The 19,480-nt window shown below is 52.9% G+C and overlaps 1 protein-coding gene across 8 annotated transcripts in view; it reads right to left on the minus strand.

Annotated features, from left to right (window-relative positions):
• The window catches only part of CCDC33 (coiled-coil domain containing 33), a 109,705-nt gene that overhangs the window by 25,773 nt on the left and 64,452 nt on the right, over nucleotides 1-19,480 (minus strand). For all 8 annotated transcript variants that reach the window (XM_058737076.1, XM_058737072.1, XM_058737075.1 and 5 more), the window contains one exon: nucleotides 15,448-15,636. In XM_058737076.1, the coding sequence (XP_058593059.1) occupies nucleotides 15,448-15,636 (189 nt within the window). The remainder of the gene's footprint in view (nucleotides 1-15,447; nucleotides 15,637-19,480) is intronic.

Raw genomic sequence — 19,480 nt, forward strand, 5'->3', positions numbered from 1 at the left:
TGCGGGGATCCAGATGGAGGAAGAGGAAGTCTTGTCCGTACCTTCAGGGGTCCTAGACCGAGGGAGGAGACAGTGCCCCACCCTGAGGAGCCCCAGTCTGATGCGGGTGTCATGTGCCCGCTCTGGAGCACATCTGAGGTGGAGGCAGGACCCATACACGCCTGATAAGGACACATGAAAAGAACAGATGGTGCCAACAAGTGCAAATTAATTGAGCGAAGCCTGTGTACATAGGCGCTGTGAACAGGCGGCGTGACAGGCCTGGGAGAGGTGGTGGGGGGTGGAGGGGGGGCAGGGCAGGGAGTGGGCAGAAGCTGTAACGAGCACTTATCGATGTCTCTCTGGATCTGCAGCCAGAGCACGGTTATTGACAAAGCCTGTCTATAAATCTCCCGGCCATGTCTCCAGGAACCTTAATTATGGGGCCTCATTACCCCTCACACCTCTAGGCACGGGGGACCGGCATGGAGGCTGCTGACACTGCGGCTGGCCCGTGACGGCCCGGCTGAACCCCTGCAGCAAGAGATGCCCAGCTGGGGTGCTTGGGGGGGTGGTCACAATTTAGAGTCCTGTGTCCTGTGGAGCTGATGGAGCTCAGCTCCAGGCCAAGGGCACAGGGGTGAAGACTTTGGAGCCAGAGAGCTCAGGGTTTCCAGGCCGGTTTTCCTATTTAGTGTTGACTCTCTGAGCACTTTGCCCCGCCCCGCCCCCCTCACCCTAGCCTCAGTTTCATCATCTGTACGGTGGGGAGAGGGCCGTGATGAAGATTAAGTGGACAAAGTCTGTTCAGGGTCGAGCACGGAGCCTGGCACCGGTGCGTGGATAACACGTGCCCCTCCCCCTGCCCCATCACCCTGCCTAAAGCTACTGAGAGAGAGCAAAGCAGCCCTAGGGGCCAGGGGCTGGCCCAGCTGCACAGCTACACCTGGGTGTTCTGTGGGCCTACTTCACAGCATCACATGAAGCCACTTTCTGACCGTGATGGAGCAAGACAAAAACAAAGCCACTCGGAAATCATGTCTGAACACAGCTAAAACACGAATATTGTTCAAACCACAAAAATGAGGGGCGCCTGGGTGACTCAGTCAGTTAAGCGTCCGGCTTCGGCTCAGGTCACGATCTTGCGGTTTGTGAGTTCGAGCCCTGCGTCTGGCCTGTGCTGATAGCTCGGAGTCTGGAGCCTGCTTCTGATTCTGTATCTCCCTATCTCTCTGCTCCTCCCCTGTTCACGCTCTCTCTCTCTCTCTCTCTCTCTCAAAAATAAATAAACATTAAAAAAAATTAAAAAAAAAACCACACAAAAATGACCAGACAGTCGACTTCTCTGGCCAAATTGAGTGCCTGCTCCTTTATCAAGGACAGCTTTGTTCCTCCTGCCTTCTGGATAAGAATTCAGAATTATTCCACCTCCTGAGAGCATGCAACCAGAGCAAAGGCCTGTGTCCTCAAACACTGTCTGAAATCACCTAACTAGAGCTGAATCCTTTCCGTCCTTTCCAACACATCCTTCCAGATGCCCCCACCCCTTGGCTGCAATGAATCAATAAACTCAGTTCTATTACAGGTGTGCACTTGGCTGTCTTTGGCTGGAGGGGATTGGGAGTACAGAGTACAGAGCACTGTCTCTTTAGATTCTTGTGTTCTCCAGGGTGGAATTCTAGGCTATTTTCACCAACCCACGCCCCTTTCATCATTTCTGTGAAGATGTGCGTGCCCCCTGCTTTCAATTCATTGTCTCCTCCTCAAGCCACAAGAGGAACGCCTCAGAGCCGGGCTGCAAGGAAGGGGGAGAGGTCCTGAGGGCCACCTGCCAGGTCTCTGGTGTGGGGAGGAGGAGCCGCAGGCAGGACATCCGGGCATCTGGGGGGATCCAAGGAGGCTGCGATAATCTTGAGCCAAGGGGACAGTGGATGGAGAGACTGAAGCTCCCTGTTTCCCAGCGCTCACCTTAGCCCCTGGAAAGCCAGCACTAGGACAGTCAATGAGCTTCTAGTGAGCTAGAAGGAGCAGATTCCCAAGGGCTTTCTGGAGGGGAGGTTGGCATGACTGGGCAATCTCTTAAGGTACTTGAGGTTGGGACATCTGTAGGGCCCCATCCCTGGGAGCTCACCTACTTTGCCTCTGCCTCTCCAACCTCATCTAGATTCTTTCTTAGGGGCCGTTATGTCCTCTACTCGCCCCCATCCTCATTGGCTGGACCCTTTCTGGCTGGTTTGCCTCTCCTGCCTCCAGCTCATGCCAGCACATCCTTCGCAGCCTTGAGTTGCTAGAAATGGTACTCCCTCTCTGCCAGGCTCCAGGCTCACCCCACAGCTTCACAAAGTGGCTCTGCTTTCAGACTCTTGTGCAATGCTTCTGGTAATCCATGTGTCACACACTTCGCCTCTGGGAACTCGAGCCTTGTGGCAGTTGGCACCTTCAGAAACCCTTCTCATCTGGCTTGTCACCTGGCCTCTTCTGGCTACTTCCCCCCTCATGACTCACCTTCCCCCATGAATCCTCCTGGGCCCAGACCTTCACGATGCAGGCAGCAGTGAGGGGAGGGGCTTCCTGAGGGGCACTCCCACCTGGGGGCACCCTCCCCTACTCAGTCTCCTGGGATGCCTGTGCCCCCGCCCACCTCGGGCCCAGGGTTCCGTCTCAGAATCCAAATCTGGATTAGCTAGACTTCTGCTTCAAGTCCATCTCCAGTCGTGCCTCAGGACTACCCTCCCAGAGTTTTTAAGCTCCCTGCCCATTTTTGAGGTCCAGATCTCAGGCCCTGCCTGCTGAGATGGAAGTAAAATCCTCAGTAGGGCAGAGGACTTGGAGAGGTCTGGGATAGGCAGGGCTGATAGTTGGCAATGGATTCCCTTAGGGAGGGGCTGATGGTTGTCTGTTGTCTGATAGGAAGGTTCTGGAGGGGCTCAGAGAGATAGGCTCTGGTCTCTAACTACCCCTTCCCTCCACTTCCCTCCACTGTCCCCTATATCTTTCTGTGAATGATAAGGTGCCAGAGGCCCCTCACGGCTCACAGAGCCCTCTGCAGGCACCATGGGATTTTTGCAGCCAGCCTACAGGGTAAGGGTTATCATTATCCCATTTCACAGCTGGAAAGACTCAGCTTCTTGTAGGTGCTGGCTGGGAGCTGAGTGGAAAGCAAACTTCCAGTGTCTGATCCAGACCTATCATCTCCCCGGGCTATGTGGCTACCTAGGAAGCGGCCTTTTTATGCATTAATGGCCACATTTACTGAGTACCTACTGTGTACCAGGCACCTGGGGTGGGGTTGGGGAAGGGGACATAAGACAGAATGTAGAAGAGCCAAGGCTCGGAGCTGTGAGTGAATACCATTATGGTTAGGTGTGGGTAGAATATTCTGGGTTGGAGCACAGGTTTCAGAGGTCACGGGGGCCACCAAGGCTGAGGGACTCATGCTGCAAGTGAGGGAGCCATGGGCAGGTTTACAGTAAGGGCAACACGCCTGGATTTGCACTTAGGATAGGTCACCTGGTAGTTATGTCCTAGAACGGAGGGGGCCAAGTGAGCAGGAGGGCCCCATTAGTGGACTGTCAGCTCCTGGTCTCTGAGTTAGCCTGCTGAGGGAGCCCCCCACCCACATAGAGGAGAAGAAGCGGTCTTCCTCTTGGCCTCCATGAGGCTCTCCTCCACTGTGAAGCAGGGTTCCCCACGCAGCCAGAGGAAGAAGGATGAGATGCCTCCAGTCTCCCCAACCAGTCCTCTGAGGGGGTCTGGCCGCCAGGCCCTTGCCCTTGCTGGCCCTTCTAAATCCCCAGACCACTGTTCAGCTGTCCCCAGGGTCCACCACGAGGAGGTGGATTTGCATATCTGAGAGTAAAAAAAAATTCTGTCGGCAGAAGCTTAGCGCCATCAGGGCTGCTGAGCCCCCCTTTTGTCTGTTTGAGTAAGAGCTGGCTAAAGGCTGAAGGATAATTAGTCCCCCGTGGGCAATGCTGTCCCCCCTCCTTGAAGATTTAAAGGCACAGCCCACCTACTCAACCCGTTTCTCCTCCCCACAGTTCCCTGTGGGCTCCAGCCCTTCTCCTGCAGCCTCTCCCGCCCCCTCTTCTCAGTCCTGGAGGCTGAGGAGGGGATGGCTGCCGCTGGCAGGAGCCGATGAATGGGCATTTTATCTGATTAAACTGGGAGTGAACTGGCTCTTCTCTATTATCTTTGGACCTGATTGGATATTTAACACCAAATGTATTGTGTGTGTGTGTGTGTGTGTGTGTGTGTGTGCGCGCGCGCGCACAGGGACCGGGCTTTTCTAGTCCATGTCAGGGGGAAATTGGATTGTACTGAAAAGCATTTAATCGGAGCTCAGGAGTACAGCCTAATAGAGTCACAGAGATGGGGGAGGGGCTGTTTGGCCCTTAGCCTTGGACAAGCAGGGCCCCTGCCTTGGGCCCTGTGTGTTAGAGGGTCCTGCTCTGGGCCTCCTAGGGCCACAACCTTCCCCATGGGCTGAGGAGTTGTAGGGCCAAGGAGACATGTCCACCCAGAGCCTAAGCACCTTCCAGACCACAGCCCGGTACCTGGGACCCCGGAATTCCCTCTGACTTCCAGGGCCCAACCTCCTGAAGGCAATGTGTCATTGGGCCATTAAGGTGTGGGACTGAAACTGAGCCAGGTTAGAAGGAAAGGGGCCATCTTCTAGGATCTGGGGGACTGGGGGCTGGGGGCTGGGCGCTGCTCTCCCCATGTAGCCAGGGTCCAACGTAGATAGAATCTGGGAATTCTCTGAGGTGGTTAATAAGGTGTATTTGTTGAGGCAGATACAGCTTAATTCATAGCTTTCAGTTATTTGGGGTTCAGACAGAGGGTGTGTAGGTCTCCACCTGTGCTCTCAAAGGTTTGGGGTGGGATTGGGGAGGGGACCTGCAGCCACAGAGCTCTGTTTTGCTCTTGACTAGGAAACTGAGGCAGCCCTCCCACCCAGACAGATGGGCTGGGAACACGATGAGTCAAGCTCACCAGGCTCTTGACTTCTGAGTCACGAGGCTTGGCCAAGGCAGCTGCAGGCGCAGGCTCTGGGCTGGAGACCCCACGCCTGTGCTGGACCAGTGACTGCTCTCCCTCTGTCTTGCCCCATGGTCCCGGGAGGGCTAGCTGAGCTTCCGGTAGTTTGCTCACCTCTAAAGTGGGGATGATAACTGTGCGTCCTTCATCAGGTTGGTGCAAGGATGCAATGAGATTATGGCTAAAGTTCGGGAAGCAGAGTACGAGCTCCATAAAGATTGATGGATGTAATTAGTATTATTAAAAGGAGGGCTAAGCTGGCAGTTTGTGGAAGGAATGGGTCCCAGTTCCCAGGTGTCACCCCTGGTTCTGTAGTCCCTCCCACCCTCACCAATCAATGATTCAAGCCTTCAGCAATTTATGGCCTCATCATCTTGGCTTTATTTACTGGGAGAGCTGCACTTCTGCCCCACCCACCCACTGTTCAATCAGGAGCGGAGATGGGCAATGACATAGGGATGCATCAGCGGTCTTGCTAAGGAGCAGAGCCAGAGGCCGTCCCATCTCCATCTGCCTTGTTTGCTAGGACAAAAAGGGCAAATCACCAAGACCAGGTCTCTGACTCCACAGAGGGGAAGCTGGGGCCCAGAGAGGGGAGGCATGCAGCCAGGGTGACCGCTCTGGTCGGCGGACCCAGGTCTCTCGGTGCCCCTCCTACCCCACGCTCCATCAGCTGTTAATTTTCTCTCTGCACTGGGCAGGGGGGCAGGGTGGTGGGGGAGGCTCTGCCCCAGTGGGCCTCTCATCCACATCTCCTCTCAGCCCATTGTTTGGGTGCTGGGGGCAGGCCCTGGTTTGGCCAACTCACTGTCCCTTCTGTTCCCTCCATTCTAACCTCCATGCCCTAAGACTTCCTCATCTCTCACTGCATGGATGGGTTCTCCCCATTTTACAGACAAAGAAACAGAGGTCCAGAGAGGGAAGGGACTAGCATGAAGGCCCCACAGTGCCTCTTGGTGAGACCCCAGGCTAGGATCCCACCTGGGAGAGAGACACAGAGACAGACAGACAGACAGACATAGGTAATCTTGACTCAACACGTTCCTCTGGCAGGAACAAGTTCACCAACCTATACTCCTACTAGCAAATCAAAGATCTATCATGCTTTCATACTAACAACTACTGATGACTGACACCTGGGGCGGGATGGGGTGGGGGTGGGGGTTAGGTACACTCCCCTCTGTGCTCTCACAGTCTCCTGAGCCGACGGCACCCCAGTCCTGGCCACCCTCCCACACTGATTCCCCATGTGTCTTTTGTAAGACAAGGACTTTTGTAGGGAGTTATCTTTTTTTTTTTTCAAGTGGGTTTAAAAAACATTTTTTTAACATTTATTCATTTTCGAGAGACACAGTGTAAGTGGGAGTGGGGCAGAGAGAGAGGGAGACACAGAATCCGATGCAGGCCCCAGGCTCTGAGCTGTCAGCATACGGCCTGATGCGGGGCTCAAACTCACAAGCTGTGAGATCATGACCTGAGCCCAAGTCGGAAGTTCAACCAACTGAGCCACCCAGGCGCCCCTGTAGGGAGTTATCTTTATGTTACTATCACTGAGCTTGGGGATGTGCTTCCAGAGAAGGGTCAGAGGGGAGGCCTGGGTGAGTCATGTTGCTACCCCCTCCCCCCTTCCCCCAGCTCGAAGGGTCCACGAACACAGTGGCCTTTAATAAGCCTCCTGCAAAGTGGACAGCCCTTCAGTTTCCTGTGCACTGCCATCCGCTCTCTTGTCAATGTCTCCATTCTCTCCAAAGCCTCGACAGTCAGGTACAGGGAGAGTATTCCCTCCACTTAACAGATGCCACAGGCCCAGAGGGGTGGAATGATTTATCCAAGGTCACACAGCTCTTGAGTGGTAGAGACCGGACTCAAATGTCCGACAGCTGCACAGATTAGAGGGCTCTGCAGGGCAGGGTAACAGGGCACATGTGAAAAAAGCTGGCCGAATGAATGAATGAATACATGTGTCAGACTACAAAGTCAACAGGGGAGGAGAGAGGAAGCTCAGGGTCCATGGGGGTGCAGGCATACTTGACATTGGTTCGCTGTGTCCCCTTCTTGGCTCCTCAAGCACTCTTATCCTTGGGGCACCCCTGGGGCTGGTGCCCCTTTCTTAGCAGCCTCCCCATGCTGTCTCACTCCCTGTGGTCCCTGCAGACTCCTCCCCAGCTGGGCTGGGAGGCTTTCTCATTGGACGTGTACCTCCCACTATCCAGATCCAGTCCCTAATGTCTGTGGGTCCTGAGACAGGCTCTCAGCATGTGCCACCCTCCCTCCCCAAGGGGCCATCCCCTGGGCCTAGTGGTGCTTCTCCCTGGAAGTACTGGGCTCTGGGGAGGGTGGGCTTTGGGAAGAGGCCTGCATGGCTCTCAAGGGCAGGCTCAGGTCCATCTGAGCAGGGAATTCTCAGGTCTTGGCTACCTAGAAAGTGATCTAGAATTGTGGGCCTTGGGCTCTGGGGTGCATTTAACCTAGCATGGGTTAACCCCTTGGACCCCTGCCCCCTGGGGAGAGATGGGTATGGAGAAAGCCCAGGAAGGACCCTCTGAATCATCTAAGGAGCGTACCCCCATCTTGTCCAATAACCCTGTTCCATGGGCCCGGATGCCCTTTCCCGGGGCCAAGGTCACTTGCTCCTCTGGTCAAGTTGATCAGGAAGACAAGCCCACTCCAGAGGCCAGTGGCTTTCCCGTGCTGGGCTGCACCAGGCTCCCCACCTGCTCTAGGGACCAGGCAGGGGGTGGTGCACCCTAAGTGCTGTGAGTATGTGGAGTGGGGGAGGGCAGCTGGCCTGCGGGGGGGGGGGCTTGCTCAGCGCTCACACACACCGAGAGACAATAAATCGACAAACACTTAATCTCTCTGCAAATTGAAACGGAGCCGTAAATATCTGCTGCATCCCGGCAGCTGAGTTATGAGTCTTGTTTATTAATCTCTTTAGTCCCAGGTGATGGATGGGGGAGGAGAATGGCCCACCAGAGACTCAGAGGGCGGGGGCAAGGAGGGGAGAGGAGTGGGCCAGGGGTCTGGGAACGTCCCTTCTGGAGAAAGGGTCAGAGGGCGGAGGCTTGCAGGATTTGCAGGCCTCCCCCCCCCGCCCCCACACCCCCCCTGCAAGGACTCACGAACACAGTGACTCATCATAAGCCTCCTGCACAGTGGACAGCCCTTCACTTTCCAACACACTGCCATCCGCTATTTTCAGTCCTCCTCATAGCCTCAAGAGCGGGACAGGGGAGAGCATTCCCTCCACTTAACCATGAGGAGACAGGCCCAGAGAGCTGGACTGATTTATCCAAGGTCACACAGATCTTGAGTGGTGGGGACAGACCAAAGCCTTCCAGGGCTGCATGGAGAGGAGGGGAGGAGGGCCCGCAGGGGGAGACAACAGGGTACATGTAGGATGGGCTCCTTATTTCTTCCTTTCCACTTGTCTCGCCTCCCTCCCTTCCTCAAATGCTTGTGAACTTGCCCTCTCTCTGTCTCTCTTTCTGTGTCTCTCTGCTTCCCTGTATGTGTAGGAACTGGTAGAGGCAGAGAAGAAGAGTCAGGAGAGGCAGAGTCAGGAGCTGATGAGGGCTTCAGCTGAGCCCGGGAGCTGTGACTGTGGCACACTCACAAGATCTGTTTTCAGGAATCCACCCCCAGTGTCAGCACTCAGGGCTCACAACTTAGGGGTCGCAGGAGTGCTGGGGCAGAACCGTGGAGGGCTGGATCCCTGAGAGGACTTCCTGCCTGCGGGAGCTGGGCCTGGAGGGGTGGGGTCGGGTGGGCGTGATGTGGTGCTTGTGCGTGATGAACACATGTCCTTACCTGGGCCTCTGGCCATGGGGACAGATGGGACAGGGGTACTTGTGGAGGTGATGGGACAGAAGACTGACCTGGCAAACTGGGGCCATGAGCACTGGGCAGTGGAGTTGGGGAGCTAGAGGGATAAGGTGGTGTTTGGGGGATGTGTCTGGTGGCTTGTGTGGAGTGGCCTGGGAATTGGGGCATCTGATTGGAGGCTGCTGGCTGTACTTTCTTTGTCTGTCTCTGATTCCAAAGTATTGGGGTCCCCTGGTGGGCTTAGACATAGGACCTGTAGTGATCTGCCTCCCAGTGTCACTCCAGCTCATGGGGGCCAGTGCCAGGCTCCTGGGCTTTGTGATACCACCATCCCAGGCAGACATTCCTGCAAGTGACCAACGTGGGCAGTGTCATCAGGTTAACCACTGCCTGTGGCTGCAGGAGACTCCTGCTCAGGACCCATCACCTGCCACCAGGTGGTGCCTGAGGAGCAGGGCCTGGTCTGAGCCTCTCAGCCTCACCAGCCTGCAGACCTCATCCTGGAGGGGGGCCAAAGGCAAGACCATGGCCCCAGTCACAGCGCAGGGGCCCCAAGGGACCCTGGAACATCTGCTCCAACCTCCTCTGCCAATGGAGGAAAGGAACTGGGGCCCAGGGAGGGGAAGAGAGTTCAAGGTCACTTCAAGGAGGTGCAGAGAGCTCTGTGAAAGCAGGGGACCATGTGGAGCAGAGCTGGGTGGGCAGAGGGTGTGTGCCCTGTCGCTATGGGGCTCAGAGGGCAAGGGTGTGGCAACCGTGAGTGGAGCAGGCCCAGGTCAGGGGAGCGCCTACACCATGCAGGGTGAGACTGTCTCTCGTTTAGCACCGCAAGTCCTACGGCTTGGGGATGCCTCAGATCTGGGCAGGGGTGGTTGGGCACCCTGGGGCCATGCCAGGCAGGCATGCAGGACCATGCTCCCAGGTATCTCTGCTGCATGGCCAGCCCCCTTTATGAAGGCCCCTCACCTGCCCCATCTGGCCCTAAGGGACACTTAGAGCAGGGTAAGCAGCTCTCCTGTGCTGTCAAAGCTCAGGGATGCAAAGTGCTCACAGCCACCATGGGAAGGTGTGGCAGGGCTGGCACCTTTCCATCTGGCTGGGGGGTCTCCTGGGCTTGGGAGGCCTGCCTACCTGCGGTCCGGACCCCACCCCTGCTGCTGTGTGGCCTGGGAGAGGTCACCAATCCTCAGGCCTTCCTCCCCGTCCTTGCCCATGAAATGGGGCCCCCTCTCTTGGGGCAATGGTGTCCAGAGGAGCAGAAGTCAACTTACCACCCTTAGCAGAGGTTAAATGGGGTGGCACAGCCAGTAAGTGAAGTTAAAGAAATGAGGACCAAGGGATCATTCTGGGGTCCAGCAGATTTAAGAAAGGAGGAGAGACAGAAGCTGTGCGAAAGCAGGGGTGGGCATGTGGGGGCCAGGAAGGGGAGAGATGGAGGGGGGGGGGAAAGGCTTTCAAAGACAGAATGAAAGAGATGAGTTATTCCAGTGTGGTGAGGTTGAGAAAACTCCACTGAATCTTTAAACAACCCTTGTCAATTATTCATCTGCTGGTATGAGGGCCCTCTGGTCTGCCACAAATCTCCTCTGAGCACAGGAGGAAAAGGGGGGGGGTAGGGGGAGTCAGAGAGAGAGAGAAAGCCAGATAATCAGAAAGAAATAGAAACAACTGAAAAAAGGCAGAAGCAGGGAGAGGCAGAAATAAGGGCGGGGGGAGAGGGACAAAGGAAGGGGTGTGTTGGGGGAGAATGGAGGGAGAGGGCCAGAGAGAGGAGGGTAATGTCCCTGTGCTGGAATTTCTACACTAGAAACAGCACTGATCACACATTTCTTGAATAGCAACTGAGTACTTCTGCCTCCATTCCTCTCTCTGTACTGAGGGCTTACTAGGTGTGCCCAGCAATGCTGGGTAAGTGTGGCACTTAAGAAGATAAACTGTCTCAGCCATGCCCCTTTGCCATTTATCCCTCGCCAAATATTTCCTGTGTGCCTACCCTGGGTTACTCTGTTGTTTCCTGAAGTGTGGCTTGCTCCTACCTGCTGGGAACTTCCAGACTCAGGGCCTTGGCCTCTTCCTCCACCACCCTGCCCCCCACACAGCTGGACATAGCAACTAGGAACCTGGAAGGGGTAGGGAGTGCTGGTTTTCTGGAAGGTTGGAGGAAGTGCTTGATGATAGAGCTGCCGGGGGAATGGGGAATCCTGGCACATGACAGGTGCTTTATAAGCCCTTTGTGAATGGAACCAGGCGTGTCTGGAGACTGCACAGAGCCCCTCATCTTACCTGCTCTTGACATTGCCTGGCTTAGCATGAGGTGGGCTCAGGAGGGATGGGGGTGAAGGGGACCGCTTGCAAGTTGTTTAATATTTGGGAATTGCCATGTTCAAGACAAGTCTTAACATCACACTCTCCACACTCAGAAGCTTAACTCTTCCAAAAAAGACTTCCTGGGTTGCTCAGAAGGGAGGTGAAGACTTCCTTTAGCTCTGCCTGGGCCCTTACACTTGACCTGAGATCACACCTGCAGAACCCTGGCTCTGGTGGGTCCACTCAGGACAGGAGCTTTGCCCCACATGGACAAAGTGGCACCTGAAAGGCCTGTGTTAAAACCAGCCCCAGATTAGAAAACATAAATAGACACTTCTCTAAAGAAGACATCCGGATGGCCAACAGGCACATGAAAAGATGCTCAACGTCGCTCCTCATCAGGGAACTACAAATCAAAACCACACTCAGATATCACCTCACGCCAGTCAGAGTGGCCAAAATGAACAAATCAGGAGACTATAGATGCTGGAGAGGATGTGGAGAAATGGGAACCCTCTTGCACTGTTGGTGGGAATGCAAATTGGTGCAGCCGCTCTGGAAAACAGTGTGGAGGTTCCTCAAAAAATTAAAAATAGACCTACCCTATGACCTAGGAATAGCACTGCTAGGAATTTACTCAAGGGATACAGGAGTGCTGGTGCATAGGGGCACATGTACCCCAATGTTTATAGCAGCACTTTCAACAATAGCCGAATTATGGAAAGAGCCTAAATGTCCATCAACTGATGAATGGATAAAGAAATTGTGGTTTATATACACAATGGAGTACTACGTGGCAATGAGAAAGAATGAAATATGGCCCTTTGTAGCAACGTGGATGGAACTGGAGAGTGTGATGCTAAGTGAAATAAGTCATACAGAGAAAGACAGATACCATATGGTTTCACTCTTATGTGGATCCTGAGAAACTTAACAGAAACCCATGGGGGAGGGGAAGGAAAAAAAAAGAGGTTAGAGTGGAAGAGAGCCAAAGCATAAGAGACTCTTAAAAACTGAGAACAAACTGAGGGTTGATGGGGGGTGGGAGGGACGGGAGGGTGGGTGATGGGTATTGAGGAGGGCACCTTTTGAGATGAGCACTGGGTGTTGTATGGAAACCAATTTGACAATAAACTTCATATATTGGAAAAAAATTAAAAAAACAAAAAACAAAAAACAAAACCAGCCCCAGATGGAAGAGTTGGCAGCTGAGAATGAAGAATGAAGGCGGACCCATGGGTGCACTTGGGAATGGGTGCCAAGTGGGCTTGTTGGGGCCATAGAGGTGAGACTGGCAGGCCCTGGGGCAGCAGGAAGCATCTGTGGCTCCTGGCAGAGAGGGCAACAGACCATGTGTCCTCTCCACTTCCTTCTCCCTTCCCAAGGTGCTCCTTTTTCCAGAAAATGTTCCATTTCTTATTAAGCCAGAGTAGCCTCTGGAAGGACTCAGAAGCAAAATTGTTTCTTGGGCTCTGGAAATGTGCTACAAGACTAAACTCAGACAAACCACACTCCAGGAATCTGGTGCCACCGAGAGGCTCACAGCCTGAACACAGAGTCAGAGAGCCGAGGGAGGTAGGTTGTCACCTGCCATGTCACTGGGGCCCACTGCCACCCCCCAGGCTCTGCTGCTGACCTCACGTCCAGGCGTCATACACTGTGATGGCACCATCACCACCCAGATGTGTTCCAGTGTTAGTCGAGTGTCTCCTCCTGCTCTGTGACTCTGTCCGAAGCTTACACGCTGTGTTCTATGCTCGTTACTATGTTCTACGACTGCATCTCCTATAATACAGTGCTGTTTAATATCACTGTATGGCTTGGGTCTACCACTATGCAACTATACTCCATTGCTCCCTCACTGTGTTCTATTGCTTGTCGCTTTGTCTCTTGGTTGCGTGAATGAGCTTGTCTATTGCTATGTAATTTTGCTTGGTTGCTATGAAACAGTGACCCATTGCTACATGGCTACCTGTGATTTCACGGAGCTACAGATTGTTGTTACCCACCCACGTTCAATTGCTTGTGACAGGGCTCTGCTGGGCATGTGAATGTCTGGGTCCTGCCCTGGTCCTGGCAGGCTCTGGTGAGTGGGTAGGAGCTGGAGCTGGGGGCTGGGTCTCCAGGACCCAACTAGGGCAGAGAGTCAGAGGTGGGAATAGCCAGATGGTAAATCCGAGCCAAGAGAGGGAGAGAGAGAGAGACAGAGAGAGGAAGGAAGGAAGGGACGAATAATGGGTTGGAGGACAAAGGCAAGGGAGGGAGGGAACATGGAATGGAACCAAGAGTCAGGATCAAGGAGGGAACAGGCTGGGCCTGAGGAAGGCTGTGATGGGCAAGGGGAAAGAGCAGGCCCACTGTACTGAATACTATATGTGTCTGAGGGACCCAGTGGTGTGAGGTTGGCCAAACGGTATAGGGCTGGGGGTGTAGGCTTCTGCCACTCTCTGGTATTCACCTGGTTATAAGCAAGACAGCATGGGATAGTGGGGTCAGGAAGCCTTGGGCAGGGTCATCCCACCTCAGAGCCTCCTCATGGCCATCCTTCATAAAATTAGGAGATTGGACTAGATGCTCTCTAAGGTTCTTTCGGATGCCCTTGCTGTCTAGCCAGGGGTTCTATCACAAGGCCCAGTAAGTATTTACCAACATCTTGCCAGGTGCCCAGCAAGGGGGAGGGTGGAGGGACCAGCCCACCAACAGGAGTGCTGGGGAGATTTCCAGAATCACAAATAGTCTCTGATAGTCTGTGGGTATAGGGGAGCCCTAAGCCCCCTTGCATGCACTCAGGGCCTTCTAGAATCTTGTCTTAGTGCTCTTGAGCCACTTATTTCTCCCCCTCCCCTCTGTTGCTCAGTTTCTTGCTCAGTTACTTGGTCTCTTGCTCAAAAGTTACTCAGCTTGATTTCTCAGGCTGCAGTCTAGTGCCGTCTCTTAGGGTTTCATCCTTAAGGGAAGATGAAGACGGACTGCAGGCCAGTCACACTGCCAGAGTCTCCAAATGCAAGGTCTGAATGTTTATTCAGCCAAGTTGAGGGCTGAGCTGGCAGGTCAGGCCTGAGAGCTGCTTTCCCAAGGTGCAGAGGTGAGAGAAAGGGGTACAGAAGGTGGCCCACGAGTGCTCTGGCACCTGCCAGTGGGGGCCTGCTCTGGGGTGGGCAGGGACACTCATGTGGGAGCATCCTGGGCACAACCAGCAGATAGCAACCCTTCCTATTCATCTGATGGGACATGTTGCAGAAAGGTGCAGAAGTGCCAGGGGAAGATGCGGAGGCTGTCGGTGGAGAGGGGCAGGTCCTGAGAAGAGGAGGCCGAGGGCTTCCCTATGGACTGGTGGCCTTGCTTTTGGGCCTTTTCTCAGGATCTTTCTGAGCAGCGTTCCCCATGGGATCCGCTGTGGAAGAGGGAAGGAAGCCACATGTGAATTCACCCATGGTCATTGGGGTGGAACCCCAAGTGGGGACTTCAACTGGACTGTCTTTTGGTAGCCTGTTCTTAAGCTCTCTGCATCAAGGGGCCAAGATTCAGCACCGACCCCTCACCAAATTAAGATAGTGCCTTGGCCATCTTCACCAACCCTTTCTCAGCATCTGGTCAACTGGCAATAGGAAGCCACTGCAGCTCCCATGACCAAGGACACAGACTTTGTAATCAAAGATGGTGTCCTCTTTTCTTTAAGTCCCAATTTCTTCTTTTAGAAATTAAAACTAGTGGGGTACCTGGGTGGCTCAATCAGTTGAGCATCCGTCTGACTCTTGATTTTGGCTCAGGTCATGATCTTGTGGTTCACAGGTTTGAGCCCTGTGTCGGGCTCTGCAGTAACAGCATGTAGCCTGCTTGGGATTCTCTCCCTCTCCCCCCTCTCTGCTCTCCCTTGCTCATTCTCTCTCTCTCTCTCTCTCTCTCTCTCTCTCTCTCTCTCTCTCTTTCTCTCAAAATAAATAAACTTAAAAAGCAAGCCAATGACTCAAAGGGGCTTCCCATTACCCAGTGGACCCACTCCTGAGAAAGTTCTGGGTTGATCACTACGTGAGTCAATGGATCCCTGCCTTACAAGTGTTGCAAGGGTGTGCTTTGAAGGAAATTGTGTGAGAGTTCCATTCAAAAGGTGAAGAAACTGTAAGATAAAGAATCCATACCTTCTACCAGTTTAGCTTTGGGGTGAGTCACTCACAGAGTATATCTGAAGGGAAGTCTTACTTGCCACCTATGGAATGAATCAGGTGGCAGTCAAACCTCTTCTCTGTGGCCCTTATCACCGCTCTGGTCCTCCTAGTGCTAGGTGGAGACACTCACCATTTCGTGGGATATCTTGGGCACCAGAGGTTCTTCCTCTGCTTCCTGAGAGGCAGATGTGCTACAGTCCATTGTAGAGCTCACCAGGGTGTTGGACGCATTGATGGTACCCAGCTTCTCATCTAAGATCTTGGGGTCTAGGATGGGCAGAACCTTGCTGTTGTTTGGTGTCAAGAAGTTTTCTGGCTTCTGGGAAGAGAAGGTGCAAAGAAATTTCTGTCTTCCTACCACAAGTGTGCTTACGAGACCCCCAAGCCTCTCCTCCTCCTGGCTCAGGAGGCCCTGCATGCTTGGCCCCTGTCTACCTCTTAGCACCTGCCCCCTTGCTCCGTGGGGTCTTCCCACACTGTCCTTGGCATTCCCCCAACATGCCAAGCTCTTTCCTGCCTCAGGGCCTTTCCATCTGTTTTTCTCTCCGCCCACAAGTCTCATGAGTCTTTACATGGCTGTCCCCTTCTTATCATTCAGGTCTCAGCCCAGATGTGATCTTTCTAGAGAGGCCCTGGCCTTCAAGATAGAGGCTTATCCTCTCTAAAGTCAGCCCTGCTCCAATATACTCTCTATTCACATTATCCCATTTTACTGTCCAGAGTACTTAACTCTACCAGAAAATTAACTTTCAAAAAATGCTGTCTGTCTCCCCCCTCTAGTACCCACACTAGGAACGGAAGTGACATGTGAGCAGATACTTTGTTTACCCCTAGTGTCTGCCTCATTGTAAGTGCTCAGTAAATATTTGTCACAAGAATAAATAAACGATGCCATCTAGGACTCTCATACTTGGTGCAGTAACAATAGCCTCTAAAATCTCCAAGCTCCTTTGACACCCTTTGCTGGGTAGATTTCTTTTCCATTCCATCTCTGCTGTTACCTTCCCCATATTATAACCCATTAGTCTCCTCTCTCTGTACTCCACTGGGCCTCCTCTTTGGCCTTCCCTGTTCTTTTTCCTCTTCTCTTCTTCCCTCGGCATGACTGTTTCTCTCATCTCTGCTTGTCTACAACTCAGCCTCTCCATGAAATCTTGATGGCCTCCACCCATACTTGCACAAAGCTTTCCTGGGATCTTCCAGCCCAGCAGCTGGCTCGCTCTGCTCTTACACTGTTCTCTAATTCCAGGCTTATTTGCCATTTTTATTTTTTTTTGTTCAAATTTTAAGTTCCCTGGGCTTAGGGACATGTGTTAGGCTCCCTTTGGGGAGAGGTTACTTTAAAGCTCTTTTGGAAATCCATGGTTAGCCCTAACACATGCCCATTGTTCAAAGGCTGTAGGGACCTCAAAGGTCTTTCCTATATCAATTGTGGGAATTCTGTCATGGCCACATAGCAGATAAATATGCCATCATCTGCACCAGAAGCTGAGAGAACAATGGGCACAGTGCCAACCAGGACAGATGTTCTCAGCATTACAGGTGCCTGAATGCCTGACCCTGAACAAACAGAGAGAATGAGTACAGGTGGGCCTCTCTTTAACTGTAAACTCTATATGAAAACCCACACATATGAGACAGATGAATCAGGACAAGGATGCTTAATGTTACCACTCAGATCCTTTAAATAATGATTCCTTTATGCCCTTATAAAATACAATTTAGGGGGGCACCTGGGTGACCCAGTTGGTTGGGTATCCAACTCCTGATTTCGGCTCAGGTCATGATCCCAGGGTCGTGGGATCGAGCCCCGAGTCGGGCTCTGCCCTGAGCGTGGAGCCTACTTGGGATTCTCTCTCTCCCTCTATCTCTTCCCCTCCTCCCCTCTCAAAATAAATAAACTTAAAAAAAGTAAAATTTGGTATGCAGGAATTCATTAACATGAAGTCTTTTCAGGCTTATGTCAGTAGAGTAAGGGATGGATAGTGGTACAAGGACAGAGGCATCCAGTCCAGTATGGGTCTCATCTCCCACTCCTGTCAGATGGGTACAAGGACAGATAATTCCAAAGAGAAAGCAGCTATATGAGGACTCTTGGAATGAGAAGTGGAGCATTGGGTGACCTTGAGGCTGATTTTGGTACCTATTGTGGTTTAAAAATTTTTTTTAATGTTTATTTATTATTGAGAGAGACACACAGAGCATGAGCAGGGCAGGGGTAGAGAGAGGGGGAGACACAGAATCTGAAGTAGGCTCCAGGCTCTGAGCTGTCAGCACAGAGCCTGACACGGGGCTCGAACTCACAGACTGTGAGATCATGACCTCAGCCAAAGTCGGTCGCCTAACCAACTGAGCCACCCAGGCACCCCACCTATTGTGTTTCATAACCCAAACTGCTGGGCCTGTTTTGTCTCTGAGCTTTAGGCCTGCTATCTCTCTCCCCTGCCTCTCCCAGTGGCTATAGTTTAGGGAGGGCAAGATTCCTTTAAAAAAATTTTTTTAACGTTTATTTAGTCGAGAGAGAGAGAGAGAGAGAGAGAGAGAGAGAGAGAGCAAAGGAAGGGCAGAGAGAATGAGACACAGAATCTGAAGCAGGCTCCAGGCTCTGAGCTGTCAGCACAGAGCCCGACGCAGGGCTTGAACTCAGGAACTGCGAGATCATGACCTAAGCTGAAGCTCAACTGCTCAACCAACTGAGCCACCCAGGCGCCCCACCGGAGGGCAAGATTCCTTTAGAGGCTCCCCACTGAGCACACCCAGTGCCTCTGTGTAGCATCTGAGTCAGGTGATTTGAGGTTGCCTTATCTCTGTGTCTTAGATAGGAAAAGGCACCACTTGTGTCTCCTGTTCTGAACAGCTAAGCACCAAATTGGCTATAGCAGGAGAACTACGGAATACACAACAAATGCATGCATAGGTAGATGGATGCAGGAGAGAATGAAGGGAAGAACAACTAGCCAGGGCAAAGACTAAGTCCCCATTGACCAGGTGGCCGCTGGGGCTGAGGCAAGATGCTGATTCAGGACCTATAATGACATTTCTCCTCATTTCCAGGCAGAAAGCCAATCTCAATGCCCTGGATTTCATAGACTGCCATCTAATCCAGTTAGGGGAGGAAGTGGAAGTAATGAAATCAAGGGAGAGGTCTCCAGAGGAGCCCCATCAGTTCTAAAGCAGGGACACATTGCAGAGGGTGTCCCCTCCCCCAAACCTGTCTCCCTGACATCCACCCTGTGTGGGTTCAGCACCAGTTGGGTAAACTCAGTGGCCCAGACCTGACATTTACTGGGCCCCTGATCAGAGCTGGGTACTTATTAGGTACTTAAATTTTTTTTTTTCAAAAGAAAGGCAGATTGCCACTTACAGTGCCCCATTTAGATGTGTCTGGGGTCTTGGAAGCTTGACTGCCCTACATTCTCCTACAAATAGACCTTGAGAACTTGTTTGGAAGTTCTAGCAGGGGAGTGCAGCTACTCATATGCTCATATGCCCTTGACCAAGAATGTTCTTCCGCTATCTACCAAGCTGAGTCAGCTTCTGGAGAGATGTACATGTAGTGGTGAGGGAGGAAGGGGACACCTGCCCACAATTCTAGTCCCCTGCTCTAATCAACTTCGCCAGGATCCATTCTGGCCTGGGGGCAAGTCAGTGGGTGACCTTTACAGAAAAATCTTTAGATTTCCATACAGTACAAGCCCCAAAGGAGGTACTCTGGTCACATAAGGGGTGCCAGGAGGACCACAATGTCCCACACAGTGCCTGAATTCTCCCTAATCATTCCTTTTCCCAATATTGCCTATTTAGACTCCTCAGTCTCAATCTGCCCACGTTTTGGGGAGGTGATTTTGCCCTCCTTTCCTTGCTTCTCATGAGAAGGGAGCTTGTCTGGGGCTAAAGGAAGGGGCCAGGCTGCTGGAAATGGTGGGTGGCCAAGGTGGAGGATGGGGGAAGAGGATAATGCTTAAATGGGCATGAGGAGGGGGTAGAGACTTGGGGACTAAATCCTCCCTATGTAAGCCCAGCCTTTCCTAGCTCTCCTCCTTTCTTACAGGTGGGGATGGAGTCTGCTAGCCCTATAAGCCTGCTTGTTTGCTTTTCTATTTGGCAGACCTAGCCCTGCTGGCTGAGGCAGGGTTGGGCTGACAAGTGGCCTCTCACTCTGT

This window comes from Neofelis nebulosa, chromosome 7, assembly GCF_028018385.1.
Source record: "Neofelis nebulosa isolate mNeoNeb1 chromosome 7, mNeoNeb1.pri, whole genome shotgun sequence".
NCBI classification, from domain to species: domain Eukaryota; kingdom Metazoa; phylum Chordata; class Mammalia; order Carnivora; family Felidae; genus Neofelis; species Neofelis nebulosa.